We start from the raw sequence: 22869 nt of genomic DNA, 5'->3' as shown, positions 1-22869 counted from the left end.
ATGTATAAATAGAAGAGGAAAATCATACTAATGACTTCCATTCTTGTTCATTTGGTCATTGGCTACAGGTGCAAGAGTGGCAAGTTTGGGCATACCATTAACTTATTAATTATGATTGGCCTGCTGGAGGACTGGAGGACCTTAAAATCTAGTGTTAATAATACCAATAAATATGAAGGAAGAAATATTTTGTTTTTATGCTTTCTGTCTGACAAACGATTGATGCAAATAAATCTCACTGAAAAGAGTCTATGACTAGGTCTCTTCAAGTTTCCCAAAAACAGTTTCACATTTCCCATTTCCTAGGGAAATTCCATTTGCATTATCTTTTACTGTCAAAATTGCTAAGTTTAGATTATAAGACACCCTGTCCAAAACTGATCAGCAAAAGACATTTTTCTTTAATTCCATTCAAAGCGGTTCCACTGAATCACTGTTACATATTTCTTCCTACCTCCTTTTCCACCTCCTTCACAGGAAAAATTAAAGACATGTTTTCAGGCGAAGAATTTGGCCCTCTGACTCGGCTTGTCCTGGTGAACGCTATTTATTTCAAGGGGGATTGGAAACAGAAATTCAGGAAAGAGGACACACAGCTGATGAATTTTACTAAGAAAGATGGCTCATTAGTCAAAATTCCAATGATGAAGGCTCTTCTAAGAACAAAATATGGTAACATGAGAAATCACGTTTTAAAGCATAGCTTTGGGAATTGCCAAATATATTTGATATTTTAATTTTTCTGTTCCAGGATATTTTTCTGAACCTTTCATGAACTACCAGGTTTTGGACTTGCCTTATAAAGATGATGAATTTAGTTTAATCATGATACTTCCTGCAAAAGATATGAACATAGAGGAAGTGGAAAAACGAATTACTGCTCACCACATCCTGAAATGGTTCTCTGAGATGCAAGAAGAGGAAGTGGAAATAAGCCTCCCTAGGTTGGTAATGTCATTTTTTAAATATTGGTTCTTACGTTTCTACTTACATAGGAATTTGAATAGGGTAGCTGAAAGATAACAAATGTTTGAGAAGGCTATCTATTGACACAAATGAAAAGAAAAATGCATTTGAAAGTGTTATTGTACTTTGCAGACACAAAGGCAGGTCTTAGCTATGCTAGCATTGCTTCACCATGAGGACTGAGTTTAAGTGCTCAGTTTTCTCTGAAAGAAATGAGAATTATACATCTTAAAACTAGAATGCTGGGATTAAAATGTATTATTATCTTTTTATTATACTGATTAGTCTTTCTCTAATTTTTTTTCCTGATTGGAACTTGAAATATTTATCTTCCATTAAGAATTAAAAAAAAAACCAAAACACTTATGATGGTATATATTATACAATTAAAATATATGTTAAATTACCTTTGACAGATAATGCTGTAGTCATTGAATTATAAATAGAATCCTATGGTCAATTTTAGTCAGTGAATACAAAATGGAAATTGCAAAGGATTATCTCAGGAAGCAATCATTATAAACACTAATTTCTTTATATCATGCTTCTAAGAGAGAGTGTAAACTTCAGAGAGAAAAGTGTACCCCAGTGACTCCATATACATTCTATCTGAACTTTTAAAAGAGATTTTTAAGATTTTAGATAACAAATAATTTTTAGGTTATATGCTGTCCTTTTGTTTCTAAATTTCTCTTCGAACTCATCAAGGCCTACGTATGTTGTGCTCCTCTATTCCTGACTATTAGTCTCTTAAACCTCTTGGCATTTACTTCCTTTGCCACTTAGCCAGGATCCTGTCATTAGTCATTTCAATCATAGTCTCACCAACATTTTTGATGTTTTTCTCTCCTGTCTTTGTCGCTTTCCTAATTTTCTCCTCAGCCATCCTCAATCCTGAGTCTATGCACAAAGCGACTTTTGCTTTTCAGCTATTGATTTTGTTGGAGCAAAAATCCAGGAAGGAGTCACTGCTGACCTCACCATGGCTGGAGCTCAGGACTGCTTGTTTATCTCTACAGAACCTTCTTTTCTGATATCCATACTGCACCAAAGCATTACTTCTATTCTTCGTTTGATTTCTCTCTCTTACTCTCAACATATGTCTCAACCTCTTGTTTCTTAAAGAAAACACATTATCAAGCAAGCTCTTTGTCCTCTCTGTTTACATAAATAATCTCAAAATTTATGTAAATTTTTACTAATCTTTTCTTTCTCTACCTTCCATGATATAGTGGAGAAAGAGGTACCCTATGCTTTTCTCACCCTAACACTGGGTTCTTGATCCAAGTGTTACTAATTACCCCTTTTCCCTTGGAAATCTTTCTTCCTTTAGTCCCTATGACACTGCTCACTTTCCCCCCTCCCTCTCCTCTCCTTCTCTTTCTTTCTCTCTCTCCTTCTCTCCTACTTGAAATTTTCCCTGCTCCCTAACTTACTTCTTTTTTTTCTTTCTCTTCCCAAATAAAAATATTTACCGGAGTTTCATCTTCAGAATTTTCCTTTTCTTACTCTTGCTAAGAAATATTATTTGTCCCCTATTATTATGTCTCTAAAATTTGAATCTCTAACCCCAACCTCTCTTCCAATTCCCTACCATTTGTATATCTCTACCTGGATATTATTCATTCTTTCAAAGAATATTTTTTTTAGCTCTACAATGTGCTAAACTCTGGGGATATGACAGTGTGTGTGAAAGATAGTTTACCTTCAAATAATGGAAATACTAATTTTTGAAATTAAATTATTTATTTTCAAATTTACTTCTCTCTCTCTTTCTCTCTCTCTCTCAGCTTTGGAAAGATCTCTGTTTTGGAGCCAAAAATACTGAGTCTGAAAACTGTCTTTGCCGTGTACTACCTGTGGGGGCTTAGAGTCACTTGACTATTCTGAGCTGTAATTTAATTGATATGAAAGGTGGATAATGATACCTGTAACCAAGCTATCTCCAGTTTTTTCAACCTAAAGAACAAATGCCTAAATAATAATGTATGGCCCCAAACCTAATTGGCAATGAGAAATAAAGGCTTATGTCAGAATCACCTTCTCCAGCATTTTTAGGAATCTCTGCAGGAATGTTTCACAGTTTAGAAATCTGTCCAGGCTAATGCAGTCTAGACAGTTTCTCCAAACTGTTTGACCTTATTATCAGCTTCTCCAGACTATGGCCACACTTCCCATACAACCACTCCCATAGTGCAGACACAGACTTCTCTCTTAATTCCTCTAAATACAACTGTTGTATATTAAATTGTGTTTTCCTGCCTAAACTCATATGGTGAAATCCTAACCCCCAGTACCTCAGAATTTGACCATATTTGGAGAGATAGGATCTTTACAGGATATCAAAAAGAAGTCATTAGGGTGGCCTCTAACACAATATGACTTGTATCCTTATAAAAAGGGAAAATTCGGACACAGATACACGTAGAGGGAAGATGATGTGATGAGACACAGTTCAAGCCAAGGAGAGAGTCATAGGACAAATCTTTCCCTCACAGTCCTCTGAAGAATACAATACTGCTGACATCTTGATTTTGGACCTCTAGCATCCCCAACTGTGAGATAGTATATTTCTATTATTTAAACTACCCAGTTTGTGGCACTTTGTTATTCCAGCCCTAGGAAGTAAGAACAATTTCAATGTTTAATCCAACTTTACTGAAAGCTTAGTGATAGCAAAAGGGATTTATGAGGTAGAATGTAATTTAAACCAGGTACCAGGCATGACTGTCCTGCAGTGTAGACAGTTTCTTGTACTGTGCTATCCTTAGCCTGCCGTTGCCATGATGCCAGTGCCCCCTACCCGCCCCCCACTGCCCCCCCACAAAGGACTGTACCATCTCCCACTTAGTCAGCATCCAGAGTCCTCCGACTTTTCCCAGTGTAGAGAGAAAATGACCTGGGTTTTCTCCCATCTTTTCTAAGGCCAGCTGCCTAGTCATGACAAGAGTCTATAGCAATAGATTTCAACTCTCAGTGAAAACAATGCTTTCATATCATATAAAATAGCTTACTCCCTCATGATCTCAAACTTCTCCATCTCCATCCCACTACTTCTATTTGCATAATGAAAAAGCCCATTGTATTGCATTTTCCAAACAAATGAACAATTTGCCTTAAAAGATGAATTTAATCTTTATTTATATAGAAACAGAAACATTGGTTGGCAGTTGCATCCCCCTTTTCCATACAAATTGCAGCCACCAAAGATTTTTTAAAACTTGGTGGCAGTTTCAATTGCAGTGTCTCATTGCATACTTCTATTCATAGCACTAAGTCTGGCATATAAGAAGGTGCTAAATAAACAATGGCTATTTTTTTTCTATGTTAAGAAGATCACTGCCCAGCCAGTATCAAACAAGAAATAGTGTCTTCTCTGACTTTTTGACTTTTGAGTCTCCCTCATTCCTTTTCCCTCTGTGTGGTGGGCAGTTCTCCATGGCGCCTGACCAATAAATTTCCATGTATTTTTCTAGGTCTCTCTCAAAGTTGCCTCTTCCATGTAGATTTGCCCAAACATGCTCAGTTATAGCGAACCATTTCTTATCTATATTTGTAGAATACTTTATCAAATTTGCATCATAGTACTGATTACACTGCATTTTCAGTTCTTGCTCACATTCTTGTCTATCCTATTAAGATGTGAGTTCTGCCATGGGCGTTATATATCATTCATTTGGCTTCTGTAATCCCTAGAACATTTCGTGGTATATAGCATATGCTAAATGAGTATGGTGAAGTTCGATTATATTAATATTTACAAGGAAAGAGAGCCTATATTATTTCTCTTGATCTAATCTTAAATATCTCAAAAACCAGAATTCAACTTTCCAGTCACTCTTTAATTTATTCCCTCTGAGGGTCCTAATGAAGCTTTTCCTCCTTTCCATAATTCCGCAGAGTGAAAAAATAGGACATTAGCCGTTTACTTGGAAATTTCTCTCTAGAGAAAGAAAAATGAGATTCTTTTTGAATTTAAAAGACTGAAAATATTTTTATCAATTATTTAATCACATGAATACAACATTATATTTAATAGTATTCATTTTTTACTAAATGAATGCCTTTGATTTCTTTTTTTTTTTTGAGACAGAGTCTCACTCTGTTGCCCGGGCTAGAGTGAGTGCCGTGGCGTCAGCCTAGCTCACAGCAACCTCAAACTCCTGGGCTCAAGCGATCCTCCTGCCTCAGCCTCCCGAGTAGCTGGGACTACAGGCATCCATGCCCGGCTAATTTTTCTATATATATTTTTAGCTGTCCATAGAATTTCTTTCTATTTTTAGTAGAGACGGGGTCTCGCTCTTGCTCAGGCTGGTCTCAAACTCCTGAGCTCAAGCAATCCTCCTGCCTCGGCCTCCCAGAGTGCTAGGATTACAGGTGTGAGCCACTGTGCCTGGCCGCCTTTTATTTCTTAAAGGAACAATTTCCTTATGTGTTAAGTTCATTAACAATTTTAGCCCATCAGAATATATTTATTGAATTATGTTTCCTGAGCACTAAAATCATGGGGCAAAAGTTCTGAAATACATTTTCCCTAAAATGAACAATTTCTTCACAACAGAAAAATACCCATTTAAAGTATGTGTTTTAGTACAGAAGAGAGAAAATTATACAGGCTGAAAAAATACTTTGGGTGGACTGACAGATGTATATTTTATTATTCAGTGCTGTGGTTATTTTATATCTAAATAAATGCATAGTGGTTTTCAAACTGATAACTGAAGATTTTGGTAAAATTGGAAGAGTTTAATCAACTGTATTTGTTTCCTAGAGCTGCTATAACAATGCAACATAACAGAGTAGGTGGCTTAAAACAACAGAAACATTCTCTCACAGTTCTGGAAGCTAAAAGTCCAAAATCAAGGTGTTAGTAGGACATGCTTTCTCTGAGACTGTCAGTAGAATCCTTCTTTGCCTCTCCCTAGCTACTGGTAGTGGCTGGAAATCCTTGGTATTCCTCTCCTTGTAAATAAATTACTACAATTTTTGCTTCTGTTGTCAAATAGCCACCTGTCTTCATATAGCATTCTCATATCTTATAAGGACACAGTCATATTGGATAAAGGGCCCATCCTACTGCAGTATGGCCTCAACCTAATTAATTATATCTACAATAATCCTATTTTACAATAAAATTACATCGTAAGGTGCTGGAGGTTAGGGCTTCAACATATGAATTTGAGGGAGAGAGTGTGTGTGCACAATTTAACCCATGACACCAGCTATACTAAATTCTATGTTGTTGTAAAACACAGTGTCTCTTTGGTAACAAAGCCATTTAGCAAATGCCAAAGGCAGGAAAAATAATCATAAGAATGTTCATATATATGCTATAGTATTAAGGAGCATGTGAGTGACTAGAGTACAGTTATTGCTTAAGAAACATTTCTCTTTCTCCTCTTTGATGTATAGTTTAGAATCAAGGCCAGTAAGATAGAGTATGATCTAAAACCAGTTGACTGCTTTCTAGTATTTATTATCTGTAACATACTAGATATCTAATTTTAGACATCCTATTGTTGGATATCAACTAAAATGATCATATTACTTTGTCTAATGTAATATGATTTAGTTGTCAAATATTCTTATGTTGAAGAGTCTAACACACAATCACTATATACCAGATTCTTCTCTGCATAAGAAACATTCATAGAATATACTTTTATGATTATGTGTAGGGGCAAAAGTGATCATTTAATACACACAAATAAGGTAAATAAACAAGTAACTTTCAACCTTGTAAAGCATTTAGGATTTATATTTTAATACTAGGTGCTATGGTTCTATAGTCTCACTTGGTTATGTCTTCCATTTCACAGATAGAAAACTGAGCAATGAAAAGATAAATTGATTGTCATTCAACTAGTGTTGGAAGAGAAGGATTAGTTCTCATGTCGATTGGCTCACAGCCTTATCATCTTATTAGTTTGATACTGGTTAGAAAATATATTTTTCTGTTCAAAAGCACAGATTGATTGGGACCTTATTATGGGCAAGGGGCTGAGACAAATGCAAAGTGATAGGTATGCTCCTATTGATAAGGTGGTTACTACCTATGGATAAGATGGAATAGTGCGAGATTTGCACAACAAATTTACTAAGACTATACAGCAATGTACAGTAAGTACTAAAAGAATGATATAACCAATAAGCACTAGAAGGTTCATGCAAAAGGGAGAGGAGGGGGGAGGAGAGAGGGAGTGCCAGAAACTGGAATTGTAGATAGAGGCTCTATGAAATAAGGACTAGAGCTGGGCTTTAAAAGAATTCAGAGATAAGTCCTACATGCAGTGGGGAACTATTGAAAGTATCCAAGTAGCATAGTGGAATGATTAAATCAGTATTTTAGAAAGATATATTTGATAGTCACAATGCCTTTGTTAATGCTAAATAACTGGTCTGAAAATTTTCCCTCTTCCCCACCTCCCACCCCTAACACACTCTCCCTATTTTTCTGGATAACTTATATTGGTCCTTAAAATCAAGTTTGGGTTTTAGAAAGATTTTCTGATCTTTCCATGCAAGATCACACAAACATATTCCCTTTTCCCTGTTGGAAAAAGTTCTCCTGGTATCTTGTATGTATTTCTGAATAGCACTTACACTAAAATTATTTTTTTCCTTCCCCTCTGGCCTATAAACTATTTGAGGTCAAGAGCTATACATATTTCCTCTCTGTGACCACAGCACAAAGCACATATCTAAAAACTAGTATAGCTATTCAATAAACATTTGCTGCTCTAAACTGAGTAATAGTGATGTTTAGGATTTGTTAAAGAGGAAAGGACTGAGGCCCAAAAGATCAATTAAGAAACCACTACAACAATTCAGGCATCAAGTAATAAGTGTTTAAAAGGAGCAGCTTCACTGGGAATAGTAAGGAAATGGTGAAATAGAAAAACATTTATTGGAATTTGTGACTAACTAGATACGGGTTAAGAAGGAATAGATTGAATTGAGGTTCTAAGCTTGACTTACTAGGAAAATGAGGGGGTTGTGAATTTTTGCTCTTTCTGTAGCAATCCTTAACAGGGCACCATAGAATTCTAGAGAGCTCTGGGGCTTACTTCAGAGAGTCTATGAGGCCCTGAAATTATTTGCAAGTTTAAGCATATAGTTTTATACATGTTTTCCTTAGGGGAGACTATATATTTGTCACTGAGTTTTTGGAGGTCCAGGTCTTTAAACCTGTTAAGCATTGCAGTTCTATTCAAAACTACATTAACATTTAAATAATATCCATAGTCTTTCTGAGAGGTATTGTTCTTTAAAATATTGACGGATGTGGCATCTCACAGGATCTTTTATCAATTTTTGAAACCATATCACTGATAATAGACCATAATATTGAAGACCAAGAGCCCTGTCACCTTCTATGTAACTTTAGCAAATTACCTTACTTATCTAAGATTTTTATTTTATTGTCAAATGGAATAATGATAATATATGCCTCTAAGTGTTGTTGTGAGGATTCCATGAAATAATATATATAAAACTTTTAGTACTGAATATTAATTCATTACTATTACTTGCATTATTATTCTATTTCAATTCTGACAGTTACTGACCATCCACGATAATGCCAGCATAGTACTAGATGCTCCCCCACCATATCTCATTTAATTTTTACAAAAAATTTGATAGATATCTAGTTTTATATTCAGGTTACGGATGAGATGCAGGCAGGTAAACACCTTGCCTGTGGTCATACAGCTAATAAACGGCTGAGCCAATATTCCAAGGGGATAGTCGGGAGCCTGAAAACAAGTGCACTGTGGGGCAAGCATGAGGGGAGCACAGAAAAGAGCGGTCAGTGACAGGGTGACTGGCGGGATATGAGATCTGGAATAGCCATGCCAAGGGATACTTTTCAAAAGAGATGACACCTACCCTAGGACACCAAGTGTCATATTCTTGCCGGGTTAGAAATCAATCCCAGGCTTGGCCAGCCTTGGATCTATAAGTGGGTGAATGTGAATTGTGTATGGGTGAGAGAAAGGGAAGGCAGGAAAAATGAGACTGGGTAGGAGAATTGATATGTCATGACCAGCTGCAGTAACGATTACAAAGTGTTCATTTACTTTGACCTATTGGACACGATACACATTGGAATACCAAGTGTGCATTAAACAGCGTCCAGATACGTTTCACAAATGACAGAAAGTATTTTTAACTCAGCCCATGAGGCTAACAGATCATTTCTCACACACACACACACACACACACACACACACACACACGTACACACACACCCGACACGAAGTAATTGGTTGGAAAGTGACCAAAAGTTACTATGTACCCACATAACAGTCTAGTTCCACCACTGTCAAGGATTATGTTCGGTTTTTTTTTGTTTTTTTTTTTTTTTAATCCTATAAACAACCCTAAGATCTGGTTTGGTTGGTTCCAGATCTGAACAATCCAAGAATGACTCAAGCCCATTGCACCAAAGCTGGGATTTCAAGTAATAAGGACAGGAACTGAGAAGGAGATTAATCCAGGACTTTTTTTTTTTTTTTTTTTGAGACAGAGTCTCACTCTGTTGCCCGAGCTAGAGTGAGTGCCATGGCGTCAGCCTAGCTCACAGCAACCTCAAACTCCTGGGCTTAAGCGATCCTACTGCCTCAGCATCCCCAGTAGCTGGGACTACAGGCATGCGCCACCATGCCCGGCTAATTTTTCTATATATATATTTTAGTTGGCCAGATAATTTCTATTTTTTTAGTAGAGACGGGGTCTTGCTCTTGCTGAGGCTGGTCTCGAACTCCTGACCTCAAGCAATCCACCCACCTCGGCCTCCCAGAGTGCTAGGATTACAGGCGTGAGCCACCGTGCCTGGCCCAGGACTTTTTTTTCATTAAACAAGAACTTTGATGATAAAGGGGAAGAAGGGGACAACACCAGTCTCCAGTAGAGCCTGGAAGCCAGTAGTGAGTCATTCTTAAAACAAAAATGTGCATTATTTTCTTACATTTTCTGTAGCTTTTACCTGTGTGAGACCATTTAATCCCAACGATTACATTTGGAAGTAAATGGCTGACTTTTAAGCAAATAGATAATGTTCGCCTACGCTAAAAAATCCATTTCATGATTATTTGGTTGCTAATTGTCTAGCTAGCATTTTTGTTGTTCATTCTTTTATGTTTGGCTGATCTTCTTTTGATGATTTTAAAGGAGGCTCAAGGAAAAGGGAAAATGGCCCACAAAAAAGGGATAAATAGTAAGACTCACAAACTTTGGAAGAGGGACATTATATATATATTGATCGAGTTGGTGGTTTTGAATTATATTTTGGTTAGAAGGCAGTGAGAGTTAGCTCATTAGCTTTGATTTCAACTGGGCATGAGTTTAAATTATAGCTCTGGCACTTATCTTGACCTTGAGCCTGGAAATCAACCTCCTCAAGCTTCTACTTTCTTATACGTTAATGGAAATAATACTGCCGACTTCCTAGGATTTTTGAGACAATTAAAAACTGTAATCTATATTAAGTACCTAACACATGGAAGTGCTACTTCACACCTGGCTCCAATAATTATGGATAATTAGAAATTGTCTGTAGATTATACTTTTTATTAGATGCCTGAATGGGCTTCTATTGCTGTCAGTTTCGCTGGACTGTATTATGAGCAGGACTGTTACTTAAATGACTCTCCAGTGATAATTAGGCATTATTAGAAGCTGTAATAAGTCTTGCAGTATTCTTGCCATTATCCCGAAATTATTCTACTATTATACTAAATATAGCCAATTCAGAGGTGGATTAGAACATATATTTTCCACCTTTTAAAAGCCCGTACCCCATTTGGTTTAAAGAGTGTGGCAATAAAAACAGAAGGAAAAAAATGCCAACCCTCAAAATCATAATGCTGAATATTAATTTTTTAGTAGAAAGTTGCAATGAAGAAGTTGAAAACAGTTGGCATAAGTTATTTTCATTATCCGTACATTTTAATGTGCATGTTGTGCCCATTTCCAGTTAGCTAGGGTTCTAAATGAGTTAACATCTTCCAAAAGTACATATTATTTTATCAACAAATAATTTATGCCCAGTAAAGTTTTGCCACAACATGTTCATGGTTTTGAAGAATTATAATTAAGAAGCTGTTTAGTATTTGGCAATTAAAATAATGATCTAATTAGGCTGATTGCCCAAGCTAATTTCTAGCCCCAGACATGGGCCTACCTGTTAGATAAGCAAGGATCCTCGAGCAGTAGTGCATGTATCCAAACTGAGGAGCACTGGGGCAAATGTCTTGGGGCACAGACAAAGCTCCTCCAACAGGAGTCGTGTAGGAATTTTGCTAATGTAGGAAATATATATAGCTCCCTGTTTAAGAATGTTACATTTGCCCTTTCTTTCATAACCAAAATTTCCAATCTGATTTTAAAATGCAAACTGATGCTTTAAGCATCTATGAAGTCAATAAGTAGGAGCTTCTTTTTTTCTTTTTATTTAAATGGGAAAGTGAGGTTCAATAGTGGCTTTGGGTTGGAATCCTAGAGCAGTGCCTGTGAGAATCTTTTGAGATTCTCTGGTTAAGTTTCCTCTTCACAGGTGAGGTAAATTGAGAGAGAGGCGAGCAGCATGCTAAGGTTCTAATGTATGGTCCTGCATTGGAAACAGTTGCTAGCTCCTTTTTCATTTCTTCTCCTATAATTTTTATCTTTTATTTCCTTTGAAAGAAATTTAGTTTCCTCTCCTTTACCCTTTTACAGGGCCTATTGGGAAGATATTAGGTGTGTGCATAAACTCAAGAAAGTCACATCAAGTGTGACAATGAGTGGAATGGATGATAGGTAATAAATGCCTCTCTGTTCCTTAATAGCCAACAATTTTCTCCAAGGACGGTTAACTCCTGTTCTCTGTTCGTAGTATCATGGACGTCTGCCAGGAACCATCTTTGATGGTGTGAAAAACCTGAGTACATAGATTCTGGAGGGAAATTTTAGACTTTAGGAAGGAGCCAAGCAACTGAAAACTTAGACTTCTCACTCTGTTTTATCGGGTAATTGTTATTTCAAAAAAAAATTAAAGTATTCTCTTCCTCCATTTACCTAGGAAACAAGTTATTAGCAACCCAAAACTGACTGGTAAAGCTGGCAAAATGGTATGAAATGTGAGAAAATGTAATTGGAATAATAAAAACAAAATATTTCACAATATAATCTCTTCGGAGTCATTCATTTAAAAAAATTTTGGTAGCAAATGTGTACAGTGTTTCAAGACTTTTCTTTTTCTTTTTTTTTTTTAAACAGATTTAAAGTGGAACAAAAAATAGACTTCAAAGAAGCTTTGTATTCTTTGAACATAACTGAGATATTTAGTGGTGGCTGTGACCTTTCTGGACTAACAGGTAGTATGATAAATAATTCTGATATTATTATGTTAGTTTTTTTTCTTAGGACTATATTAAGTAACTGATCTTAAAACTGGAAGAGGATTTGTTCCCAGTAAACATATACACAGTGAATAAATGTCATGTTGATCTGTGAACAAGCACTCCATTTTGCATTTAAGTAGTTATCCTTAATCAAAGTCAAAAAGCATTTAGAATTTTAGATGAGCATTCCAGCCAAACTTCTAATAAAACTATGTAGATAAAATTTATTATATGGGCTTTTCTTTCTGCCCTGTTTGGATTTTCTTATCTGAATAATGGGAATTACAACGTTGAGTCTCTCATATAGGCAGAGCTAATAAAACTCTCATAAACCAATTTGCAAATGTTAATTCCCTAATATTAAAGTCCATGAAATAGGCCTCCACAAGCTGCTGGATGATGAACACAATTGAGAAATTGCAATGCTACAGCTTTTAGATTTAGCAACAGAGGCCTTTGGACTGACAACAAAACAGAGAAGATGCAGCTATTTTGCTAACTTGCACCTGGAGGATCCTGCGTGGTGAAGATGCTCACTTGCACAACAAAGCCAAGACAGTCTTTCAATTCTTCTGGTTCTGGAAGTACTCACTAGTTCAAAAATAACTACGAGAAAAAATATGGATGAAGAGGGCCAATTTGTTCCAAACTATTTACCCTCTTTTAAACTCAGTCTTCTGTTTTATAAAAAGGGAGCTTGTCTATCTGATGGGTTTTTGTATCATAATGTGAAATATTATGGAACTATTTTGTGCACTTTTTTATAAATATCTGGGCTTTGGAGAGGTATTCCTTAATTTAGTCACCTATCAATTGTATGGGTAAATGAACAGAATGAGTAAGCTTTCCTGGTGGGGGGAGGTGAATGAGGTTCACAGTTGTCAAAAATGTTCATTATCACCTTCACACATGATGTAGCTACTTGTTCTCACACTGAGAGATCTGACTTTGACAATTTCATCAGCACCAGGTATGAAACAGTCAACAGTAAATACAGCAACAGGATGCTATATAAGTATGCCTTGGAACACAGCCACCTCAGATAAACCAAACCATTTTTCAAGCACTTTGTCCTCTCAAACTTCTTTCTGGCCTTAGAAAACTCACTTGATATGCCTCAGACATTTCAAACAGCCACTCATTTTGCAAATTCCCAGCAATTTGTAACTTCTATAAAATCTCTTTTTACAGACAGAACTTTAAAGAAAATACCTCCAAAATGCCTCATAAAAGAATTTGTTCATAGGAATGAACCCTGAGCAGAGAAAAATAAATGTCCAGCATTTTCTGCTCTTTTCTGCCTGAGTTACTTATTTGAATTGTATTAACTACTTTGGCTCTGTCGTATCACCTGGAGTAGAACAGCCATAGCCCATGTTGACACTACAGCTGGTGGCTAGGAGCATAGTAAATTCCCTGCTATCACCACTTATCATTTGTGCAGTAAACATTCACTAACGGCTACTGTGAACCAGTCCAACACTGGTGCTACAGGACATCTACATGAAAGAACACTACCTCATACTCATGTAGTTCACAAGCTTTGAAGGAAATGTTCTTATAGATTTATTTTGGAAACTTGAAGATAAATATTTGACTTGTCTGTCATTACTTCTTGTGCCGTAAAGTACTTAACCGTTCTGAGCCTCAATTTTCTAATCTGTTAAGTGAGATAATATGATGTAGTGATTTGGGGGGAAATAAATAAAAGAATGTATGTAAATCACCTAATTTAACATTTGGTACATAGTAGATGTTTACTAAATGTTAAATACAAAAAAAAGCAAGTAGGGAAAGTGACACATTAATATTTATTTGCACATCTTCTAGCAAGGCTACACAAGTTTTTCTGTTCTCTTCATTTAACAAATACATACTTAGAATTATCATAAAAATTAAGGGAAAGAATTATTACAAAGATGTAGAAACCAGTGAGTTTATGGAGGATCCAGATTCCTTGTTCTAAACCTATCATCTCTCAGGTCCTGTTCTTTCCCTAAGTCCAGGCCCTGTCTGTAGTGAGATGGAACGCACAAGACCAAATGTCTCAGTCTAATAGCCAGGGAATCATTTGGGCTGGTGCCATTGCTAAACTGGCTGAAATTCTTCATTACTCCCCAACCTTCGTTTTGGCATTCACTCTTGGTGTGGGCACCTAGGTCAATTCCTTTGTGCTCTATTTGTAAATCCTGTTTTATTTCAGGCAATCCTAGGAGAAGGAGACGCTTTATTGCCTGACCTTGAGAGACCATTCTCCCGCATGTCAGTTAATCCACACTAATAGTGGGGATGTCCCCTTTTCTCCATTTTACAGGATTCCATCACTAGACATGTTCAGATTCATTGATTTATTTATTCAAAAAGTATTTGTTGTAAGCCAACTAAGTGCCAGGCAGTTTTCTAGAGCATGTTTCCATTGTTCCTCTAAGGAACATTGTCAGACCTGTCTGGTCTGATGAGGCCAGATTGACACGGCTCTGGAGTCACAGTTTCACTTTCCCCTTCTCAAGGAGACTATCCTTGCTGGTCACTATACCAGAAAAGCTTCACACACACATCGGTTCTCCCAAGAGGAGAAGAGAAACATTTTCTCGCAGCTTGTATCCACACCAGAACAAAACATTGTAAGACACTGACATTGAACATTTTAACAGGTTTTAAAGCATAGCTCTGAAGTGATTTTGTAACATATGACACAGGAGTTCTTTAGATTTTCATAGCCTCCCCAGTCTTGATGGAAAGTAAATTTTGTTTTAAATTTTGATCAAAACTAAATACAGAATTTAAAAGGTAAGTTGGCTTTGAGGTTGAATATAATACATAGGGTGGGATTAATTCAAATCTCGAAAGCTTCTTTCATCCTGTCTGTAGACCATGGCTAAGGGAGGCAAAACCCTCTGTCCATTAAAATATTTCACTTAGTTGGATTCATTAAAATATTTCACTTAGTTGGATACCTGCTTTGAGGCTTATACCTTTCCATCTTTACCTTTTATGTCAGGGAAAAACTTGACTATCTCTGTATTTACTCATCTCTGTAACAGCTAAACCTAAACCACCTTTATCTCTAGCAAATTGACTAAATAGAAAACAGTTTGTTTCCTTTTGTTTGTTCATTTGAAAATGTTATTAATCTGGGACCTAATAGGTAATGGCTCCTGACTTTAACCCTTAAACATACTTTCATATGTTTTACCAGATTCATCTGAAGTATATGTTTCCCAAGTCATGCAAAAAGTTTTCTTTGAGATAAACGAAGATGGCAGTGAAGCTGCAGCATCAACTGGTAGGACAAATGATTTCTGGATAAGCTAGGAGGAAAGATGAGGGAAAGATGAACATTAGCGTGCAGGCCCTTTTGCAGTCCTCGAGTCTTTTTTTCTCTTCTGCTGTCTAGTACACTATAGGGGGAAAAAAAGAAAATGGTTGTATAAGCTATTCATATATCTTTTCAGTTACAGAATAATACAAAAGGGAAGGGAAGTTATTTGATTAGGAGTTGAGGCCCATCTACTGATATCTGCTTATTTGTAAATAAGATAACCTACCAAGTAGGAGACAGGACTTGTAGAGAACATTTTAGGGCTCAAATATGATATCATTATTGTTTAGAAACGCTCATTTTTTTGTAACTGTATTTCATTTCATTCTTCCATTACATCAAGTTAGTCCCCCCTTTTTAAATTTGATTCTTGTTATTATCTCTATGGCAATGGCTATCAAACTTAGCTGCACGTTAGAATCACGAGGGAAATGTTTAAAAATCTTATGCCCAATCCATACCCCAAAATAATTAAATCAGTATATCTGGAGGTGAAACTCAGACTCCAATATTTCTTGTTTCCCTAAGTAATTCCAGTGTGTATCCAGGGTTGAGAACCAGTGCTTCATCGTGGCTTGCAGCTTGCCCTGGCTACTACAAATGTAGTGCATAGATCAGCAGCAATAGCATCACTTGGGAACTTGTTAGAAATACAGAATCTCAGGCCCAACTCCAGGCCTAGAATCAAATCTGCATTTTTCAAGATCACTAGGTGATTTGTTTATACACTCTAAGTTTGAGAACCACTCTTCTATGCTACATTTTCTTGAACAAAAGACATTTTAAATAGTATCTATGATGTATATAAGTAATATTTGAAAAATAATTGAAAAAAAGCCTTAAAATCAATTAGAAATAAACAAGCAATTATAATGAATCTTTCATAAGTCTATTTTAATTCTCCATACTATTTGGATTTTAATCAATATTTAAAAGATATTCATCATTTAAAATGTCTCATTGATAAATATCTTAAAAATTGTATCCATTAAGTGGATGATTAATTTGTAATGCTACATAGAGCCAATGGATTTTGACATCTGGGTAGGACACACTGGGCTCCATTACCATTTTGTCATCTCTTGAAGGATTTTGCATTGCTGTGCTCAAGCAACTCAGATTGTAGGGGATGGGCTATATCAATCCTTGGAGAAATAATAAGATTGCATTTGGACGAGGTTGCTGGCTCAGGTAGGCTTGCTGCTTTTAAACAGAACTGGAGTCCTTCTAGATCATTATCTGATCTTCTCATTATATTGGTGAAGAAACAGGGCCAGCAACGTAAAGTGGTTTTCCCGAGGTCATAATATTAGTTGACAGCAGAGTTTGACTCAAATTAGAATCCCTGATTTCAAGTTCAGAGCCCTTTCTGCTATTGCCCACTGCCTGTCATTGTAAGTCTACAATTTTCCAGAAGGCTGTGATGTCATTAAGGGCAGGCAGCATGAATCAGCATTGATCATGATGTACTACTCCTCAGAATAGTCAGCCTGAGTATTTTGACTTTCAGAAATCTGCTCAGGGGTTGCTCAAGAACAAAAAAGTCCAAGTTTTCACTGCAAATGGGAATGGGAGTAAAACTGACATGACTTTACTTTTGGGATTTTTCTCAATGATTCAGACATGAACCTACATTCACAGGTGGTTTGGGCAGCATGGCCCTGATAGTCCAGATAAGAGAGTGCCATTCATGTTGTATTACTAAAGTTAAAATTGCTTGTTTTCAAATTCTAATTATACATGTTACTTTTATTTTTCCTGGGATCAAACTATAATTGTACAAAATTATTTACATTATTGGTAAAGACAATGTCTGAATTGAACATAAGAACATTTAATCTAAGAAAAAAATACAACCTTTTAAATTTTCCCACCCTGAATATTGACAAATGCCATAATGGAGCAACATGATATTAATTACCATAGTAAATATTTTTTTTTTTTTTTTTTGAGACAGAGTCTTGCTCTGTTGCCCAGGCTAGAGTGCCATGGCATCAGCCCAGCTCACAGCAACCTCAAACTCCTGGGCTCAAGCGATCCGAGTAGCTGGGACTACAGACATGTGCCACCATGCCCGGCTAATTTTTTCTATATATATTTTAGTTGTCCAGATAATTTCTTTCTATTTTTAGTAGAGACGGGGTCTCGCTCTTGCTCAGGCTGGTCTCGAACTCCTGACCTTGAGTGATCCACCCGCCTCGGCCTCCCAGAGTGCTAGGATTACAGGCGTGAGCCACCACGCCCGGCCATTTTTTAAGGCAGCAAATCTCTGTTTTAAATCTCATAATAAAAATCCTATATACATTTACTGCACAAATCCTAAAAGCTCTGAGCATACAAAATAATTTTGAAAGAGTTAGTAAAAAATAAATTAATTTGAACTCAGATGTGATTACCACAAGCCTGAAGTATAGAAATGAAGTGCAAACATATCCAAATAGAAATTAAGAATTGAAAACATTATAAGAATAAATCATATAATGTAAATTAAAAGTGAGCAGAAAATTACTGTTTAAAAGATAGAATTTTTCAATTGCTTCCACTAAATTGAATCTAGTATCTGGCTTTCTTCTTCATTGAGCATAAATATGAAGTTAGAACTATTCCATGAATGATCTAATATTTATTCTTCTGCACTTTGGTTTTAAAATTTATTGCAAATTTCACTGTATTTAGAAAATGGTTATTTTTTCACATGTTAACTCTTACACAAAATGACCTTTCCTGTCTACAAAAAGTATTATGGATATATTTAATATTCCCTTTACTGATCTTTTAATGTGAATATCTAAATACCCACTGACTCTATTTCATAGGCATAGACATCCCTGTGATTATGAGTCTGGCTCGAAACCAGTTTGTAGCAAATCATCCATTTCTGTTCATTATGAAGAATAACCCAACAGGTAAATTTTTTGAGAATTCTTTGGGGAAAACTGCTCAGGTCAAGCAGACCTACCTCTAGCTGCTAATTGCAATCTACACATCTGAAATCATTTGTTCTTTCAATGGCTATTTAAGGGCCTATTATGTACCAGGCATTGTATTTTAAGAGATCACAGGGACCTAAAATAGGACAGTGGCATTAATAGCTGCCACCATAGTTATTATATGTAGTAGCCATTTTATATACCTATCTCTAAGCTAAAATCATTCCCATAGGTTAGATATTTGACTAATAAAGACATTGAAGCTCAGAGAGAGATTATGTAGTTTTTCTAGGGTCATACAGTCAGAAAGTGTGGGAGTGAGAATTGAGGTCAACTCTCTTTCTATTATGCCACAATGGAAATGAAATTGAGAGCTGTGGAGTTGTGAAAAATTTCAGAGGTAGATGCAAAAAAAAAAAAAAAAAAGTGACTAACATAGGCTCTGAGGGGAAGGGAGAAATCAAACATAATTTCCAATCTCCAGTTTGAACAACTGGTGAAAAATGATGCAGTTAGGTACAAAAGGGAATGTAGACATAGTGGATTGGATTGGTATTTGGCACAATGTCAACAAATGGAAATCCAGATTGTCTAGATAGATGTTTCAGCACTTTCTTTTATGAATAAGAGAGGCCAGATGCAGTGGAGAAATTGTTTTTAAGTTTATATTTAGGACTCTTCAGTAGTCATAATGCCTATCTGAAGGTTATAAACTATAGAATAGAAGAAAAAATATCTTATTTATCTCTGTATCCAGTCCAGTATTTGGCAAAATGCCTGCCATATGATATCAGCATCCCTACAGATTAGAAGTGGGGATTTGGGTATCAGACCTAGGCTCAAGTCACAGCTCAATTAACTATTAGTTGTAAGACAAGTTGCTTTATCCTTTCTAAGCCACATTTTTCCCATTTCCTATTTGAACATAGTACTTGTTTCATAGAGTTAAATATAAGAATGTATGAAGCCAGTAACACTGTCTGGCACATACTAAGTGTTCATTATGAATAAGTCCATAAATATTAATGAATGAATGACTGGATAGATGAAGGAAGGAAAATGGAAAAGATTCTCTGTATAAGCTTGTTTATAGAGAGAGGGGACATAGTTATTCTCAGGATCTGAATCTGTTAGATTGACTAGGGATATTGATACAATTGTCCCGCTAAGCGATACATCACTCTCTCTTTTTGGCTCCATGAAACTAATGCTGAGTGACCCTTCTAAAAGTTGTATCTTGAAAACAGAGATGGAGCAGTTTAGGATTGCTGAGGTTGCATTAACACAACTTCAATCTGGTAGTGGATGTGTCAGTGTTAAAATGTATTCTGAGTATAAAATTTGATCTATGTATCTTTAACCTTTCAATGACTGTAATTTCTTATAATTAGTATATAATTATTGAATCTGCACAGAAGGAAATAAAGCTACATTGGGCATCAACACACAGTAAATAATGGCTTTTAGAATAATTATGTTTGACTCTATTTTCCAAGTTGATGACTTGTTATATTCTAAGGCCATATAGTAGCTATCAGTAAGACAGCAGTGAATTCAAAACCCAAAATAATCCACTTATTTATTTATCTGTGATAATACTTAACTATCGGAACTTTATGACAATTTTCACTATTTTATATTTCTATTGTAATAAGACTTTCTAAACTAGCATTTCTCCTCTGTTGTTTAAAATGAATGGCCACTCATTTATCAGGGACTGTAAGTTGTTCTCATATGAAATGTAGAAAGGGCTATTATCTTAAGACAATACATATTCAATGATTTATCTATTTTTCCTTCACAAATGAACTCAAGAAATAATTGAAATGAATGGAGATGGGGATTTAGCATCACCATAGTGGACTATTAAATGGCTTCATGCTCTACATAAAATATATTCTGTTGACAATTTCTGAAGCATAAGGATGAATGATTTTAGGTTTATTACAACCAATTTTTATTTAGATTTGAAATTTCTTTTGGTCAAACAATACTCTTGTGCAAAATCCATACATTATTTGGATTTTCCTATCAGGTGAATTTTATATTGCTGTATATTCTTCCAAAGCCCTGAAGCTTTAGCTAAACTTCTAAGTTAAATGTCTAAGCTAAACTTCCAGGACAATGAAGAACTTTTTTAGGCTGAAGGTATAGGCCAACTTTATAGACATTGAGAAAAAAATTGTGAAGGATGCTGCATGAAAGTTACCATTTAAAACAGTGCATCATGATTTTGAAGCTGACAGTACTCCACACAAAATAAAAGTTATTTCATTTAGAACTCTTTCAGGTCATTGGCCAAGGGTTGAAGCAGACTGAAGAACATTCATTAAAAAATCTTTTTTCTAATCATTGGCTTTGGTTTTGCTATTGTATTTTAATATTAGAAGGTAAAAGTTGTTTGCATCTGACAAAGGTGTTGTATAAATATATTGATTAAATATAGAGGACATCTATTAAGAAGGAGGGATAAAGAGAAAACAAACCAGTAATGATTTCTGCTTCAGCCTGCCTCTAACTCCATCGATTGCTATTATGTCAAGAGATAGTTCACTGATCTGCTCAATATAGTAGTGAGTAAATTGGTGACTACATGAAGACTCAATTCAAAATGCGGTTCACTTGATGAAAGAAACACGAAAGGGCTAAGACAAATGGCTTTTATGTAATATTCTATACTTCTGAGTGTTTAAAAATTTAAACTACTGTCTTCAATTATGAGGTTAGCATCTATAAAAGTTACTTTAAAAATTTTCCAAAAATTTCTGATAAGCATTTTAATGCCACAGCATTATGAAGATATAATAGTCACTGTTGGTTTCTATTATGACCAAATATAATATTCATGCTGGGAAAAGTACTTATATATCCCTATCTATGTGAAAAATAGGGGTATTTATTTCCTTTCTCTTTTTCCAGAATTTTGAGGCAGGATATTATTAATTATAATTATTCCTAAAAAGAAAAAAATAATAAAATCTGCTGAAGATTATGTTTATTTCCATGTTACTGGCTCTTCTAGGAGTGTGTCTGGCTTTGTACTGAACAGTAAAGTTAATGAAAATGGGCTCTCCCATTGTTATTTCAAATATATTTAAAGATCATTTTCATTACCTTTAAAATTATGCAAAGTTTATTTTACCACTTTTGAAATTAACCTCTATTACAACTGAGTGTAAGAAATTGAGTCAAGGCAACATTTGACTTTGATCCATTCAAGGCACCTCCCTTAACCCAGTTGAAAAGAAAGGTAAATAGATTTTGGCATATCATTACTTCTGTTTTGTCCTTTAGTTCTTAGTTCCTTTTCACTTGCAAACTCAGAAAGCCTGGAAAGAGGCATTTGCATTTATGGTGTATACTATATCACTTTGGTGAGGATTTGAAAGTACTAGTGATATAAAAATATTGTCTTTAGCAGTAAAGTAAGCTTTGATTCAGAGCTGAAGGAAGAAATCTGTGAAGCTGCACTTTTAACCCTGAGGGCTACATTACATGCATAAAAAGATGACTGCTAATGCTTTAAATTTAAAACTCTACCATGCTCGGCATCATTTTATTATGCTATGCTTGCCTGTCTGGGTCTCTATATTTAGAAGAACATCTCTCTGTCACTTTATTTTTGTTTTCCTACATGAAAAACAGGGCTAATGCATTTTTCATTACAAGCTGTAGTGGTTGTTAATTTATTTCATAAATTACCAGAAAATGATTAATAATGATATAATTATGTATTTAAGACAAAGGAGAGGGCTTTGCTATTAGACACTGCCTATTTATCTTATAAAGAAAAAAAGACCAAATGATTTGTTGAGATATTAAGAAATACTAATTATTGTTAGTTTTTCTCCAGAAATTTCTTAAGTTTGTTCTGTTTTTTCTTTTTCTAGAATCAATTTTGTTTATGGGAAGAGTGACAAATCCTGAAACCCAAAAGATGAAGAGAAGAGATTTAGATTCACTGTGAATAAAAAGCACAGACTCAGAATATAAGACAATTCATGGAAAATAGTTGATTGGCAAAATATCATCATTTTTTCTGTTTTAAATAGTGCCTGTATTAACCTATATTAATAGAGACTTGTGTTAATGAATCAGTAAAATTAGATATGTGTTTGTTTCTGTCCTTTCTGTATGTTTTATAAAGTCTATATGAATTAAAAGCAGTGAGCATAAATAAAATATTATCATTTATATGTTAGAACAAGTCTAGGATATCTTAGATATTAAATTCCTATCTTAGATATTAAATTCCTTTTATTCCTAA

At 35.4% G+C, this 22869-nt stretch overlaps 1 protein-coding gene across 1 annotated transcript in view; it reads left to right on the top strand.

Annotated features, from left to right (window-relative positions):
• SERPINI2 (serpin family I member 2) overlaps window positions 1–22639 on the top strand; it is a 29223-nt gene extending 6584 nt beyond the window's left edge. Inside the window, exons 3-8 of the mRNA XM_045556594.1 lie at window positions 478–672; window positions 752–944; window positions 12226–12323; window positions 15550–15636; window positions 18489–18578; window positions 22493–22639. Of these exons, the coding sequence (XP_045412550.1) occupies window positions 478–672; window positions 752–944; window positions 12226–12323; window positions 15550–15636; window positions 18489–18578; window positions 22493–22569 (740 nt within the window). The 3' untranslated portion in view covers window positions 22570–22639. The remainder of the gene's footprint in view (window positions 1–477; window positions 673–751; window positions 945–12225; window positions 12324–15549; window positions 15637–18488; window positions 18579–22492) is intronic.
• Window positions 22640–22869: the final 230 nt, after the last annotated feature.

This window comes from Lemur catta, chromosome 1, assembly GCF_020740605.2.
Source record: "Lemur catta isolate mLemCat1 chromosome 1, mLemCat1.pri, whole genome shotgun sequence".
NCBI classification, from domain to species: domain Eukaryota; kingdom Metazoa; phylum Chordata; class Mammalia; order Primates; family Lemuridae; genus Lemur; species Lemur catta.
Note: the sequence above shows the minus strand (reverse complement) of the source record. Positions and strands in the feature narration are given on the sequence as shown.